The 2,339-nt window shown below is 39.8% G+C and overlaps 1 protein-coding gene across 7 annotated transcripts in view; it reads right to left on the bottom strand.

The window, feature by feature from the left end:
* Window positions 1-2,339, bottom strand: part of arhgef1b (Rho guanine nucleotide exchange factor (GEF) 1b) — a 30,044-nt gene that overhangs the window by 17,884 nt on the left and 9,821 nt on the right. For all 7 annotated transcript variants that reach the window (XM_035671685.1, XM_035671686.1, XM_035671687.1 and 4 more), the window contains exon 7: window positions 1,032-1,172. In XM_035671685.1, coding sequence (XP_035527578.1) covers window positions 1,032-1,172 — 141 coding nt within the window. The remainder of the gene's footprint in view (window positions 1-1,031; window positions 1,173-2,339) is intronic.

The following is a 2,339-nucleotide window of genomic DNA, read 5'->3' as shown; positions in this document are numbered from 1 at the left end:
ACCACCACCATCCCTTCCTCCGGTTGGCAAAATGCCACAGGAGAGCCTTCCTGCCAGCGTGGCACTGCTGACTCCATCTTTCCTCTCTGCCTCTTCATTTCCTTCTTGCTCTATTGTGCTCTCTTCCAATCACTGTTCCCTCTCTGGCTCTCCAGTCCAGTGAGCTTGATTTTCTCCATCTCCTTCTGTAGTTGTCTCTGTGTGCTTTGCACTAGACTGGTTATGTGCACAGCTAATCCCGAATATACCCACTATGGAGCTTTATAGAAAGGGTAGAGCCAACTTTAGAGGGAACAAATCCAAAAAGGCTGTCTGACAGACCAATCGTCTTCTCAGCTTAAAGCCCAGATCAGCAGGTAATAGAGAGGAGACTTTTCCCCACTGTCCAATTACTATTTGTAAGTTTCATTTTGATGATATCCTTACAACGCTGTGTGTTGTTTTTTCTTGTATGCCAAAGTTGCATTTTTTTAAGTTAGCCACTGGTCTAATTTGCCTGATTTTCACAGTTCCTCAAATAGAAAAGCAAACAGGAATTTGCAAAAGAGAATTTTAGTTCTTAGTTTAGCTCGTCTGGCATTTTAAAATGAAACTGCTTTGTCTTTGCAAGCAGAGACAAACCAAAGGCACCGTATGCTGAATGTATTATGTGTAATGTTTAGCTTCAAAACACAGTTAGGAACATTCGCAACTAAAATACTCCTTGAGAGTCGCAGTTGACCTCTCTACTTATGTGTTCATGCATAAAGGGCTTGTACAGCTTTAACTTTTTTAAATCAAAAAACATATGTTTTCCAAAGCAGTTGCTCATTTTTGTACTGATGATTCAAGTGGGTGCGTCACCTAACAATGTCCATGCAGAAAATGAATTTTACTTATACCTCAGGAAAAATAATCATCTTCCTCCTCATTGCTATTCTGTAGTAGGTACACAATAACACAGCAAGTGTCTACAACAACGCTTCCTAACAGGCACACTGTCATGCTTATTTTTGGTGTTGTAAGAAGCAGTGGAAAAGAGAAATGCTCACTGTGTCTCAGACATCTTGTCTAGCAGGTTCTCAGCTACAGACTTCTCCTTCATCTCCCTCGGGATGCGGTCGGTGGGATAGTGGCTCTCCACGTCTTTGAGCTCATCCTCGTTGGGGGTCATACCCATCATCCTCTTCTGCCTGTGCAAGATAAAGCAGAATGGGCCAGGAGTTTGGCAAAATTCTTATTGAAAACAAAGGACTGATACAGTATGCTGATGAATGTTTTCCCCGATTCTGTGAGCAGACACATAATGCAGATAAAGAGCGCGGCTCGGTGCATTTCCATCCCTAAAATATGGCTATTCAGAACAGTTCCAAGAGAGTGGCTGCTGAACAGAAACCTTTATAATTCACAAAACTAATTCTCATTATACTTCACATGTCCATATCTGCTTATTTTGTGTCTTCTTAGGTTTGATTTACTGAAATAATTGGTCCTGAATGTACTGCTTTTTGGCAGCGTACTCTCAAATCTCAGATCAGGTCATTTTCCTGTGCATATAAATCCAAGGCAGCCTCTCTGAAAGTTATTTTGTTCAGGTTTAAAAACAAAACTCAGCATAAACATCACAGAGACAAAATGCTACTGAAAAAGAATGTTAGAAAGAGAGATCAAGATGACCTTTTCTTGTTCTTTTCTTATGCTCCTGCTATTTATTGCAAACGCCTTCCAGCAAAGACAAATGTACATATGGCTTTAACCGGGAAGGAGCCAAAGTAAGTCTTGAGGATAGGGTAGTTAGAGTTTAACAGGTGTTAAATGTTGTCTAAATCGACATTTGAGCACATTATTGTACACAGTGAACTAAAGCTGCAAGTTTGGATGATATTTAACAATTTAATTTTGTCTAACACACATAATTAAGGTAAGCAATGCCTTTTGACGTTAAAGATTGTACAAAAATGATTGATCAAACATGTACACTAAAATAAAATAGCTTCTTTTGGGATATGTTACTCCTCTAAAGCAAAGTACAAATCGCTACAGGTTCATTGTTCATGCTGCATAAACTGAAGCCAAATGCTGCCTTAATGGTAGGAAATCAATCGCAGAAAACTACTTCAAAATAGTGAGTTGTAATGTGGACAGGTTTAAAGGTTGTAGGTCAATACATAAAAAAAAAACTTATATTACTGTTCTTCTCAACCACAATTTTTCTCCTCTCCAATTAACATGGGAGTAGATGGGGCCGTGAGAGGGTGTTGCTGGCGCAGCAGTGCGTTTCCCGCCAAAACTATTTGTCTGACAGCTTCAGCAGTGGTATCACTGCGACCCCAACGAATTTACCTACGTTTCTATCTATA

This window comes from Morone saxatilis, unplaced genomic scaffold, assembly GCF_004916995.1.
Source record: "Morone saxatilis isolate NCDOM2014 unplaced genomic scaffold, NCSU_SB_2.0 Contig24, whole genome shotgun sequence".
Classification (NCBI taxonomy): Eukaryota; Metazoa; Chordata; class Actinopteri; family Moronidae; genus Morone; species Morone saxatilis.
Note: the sequence above shows the minus strand (reverse complement) of the source record. Positions and strands in the feature narration are given on the sequence as shown.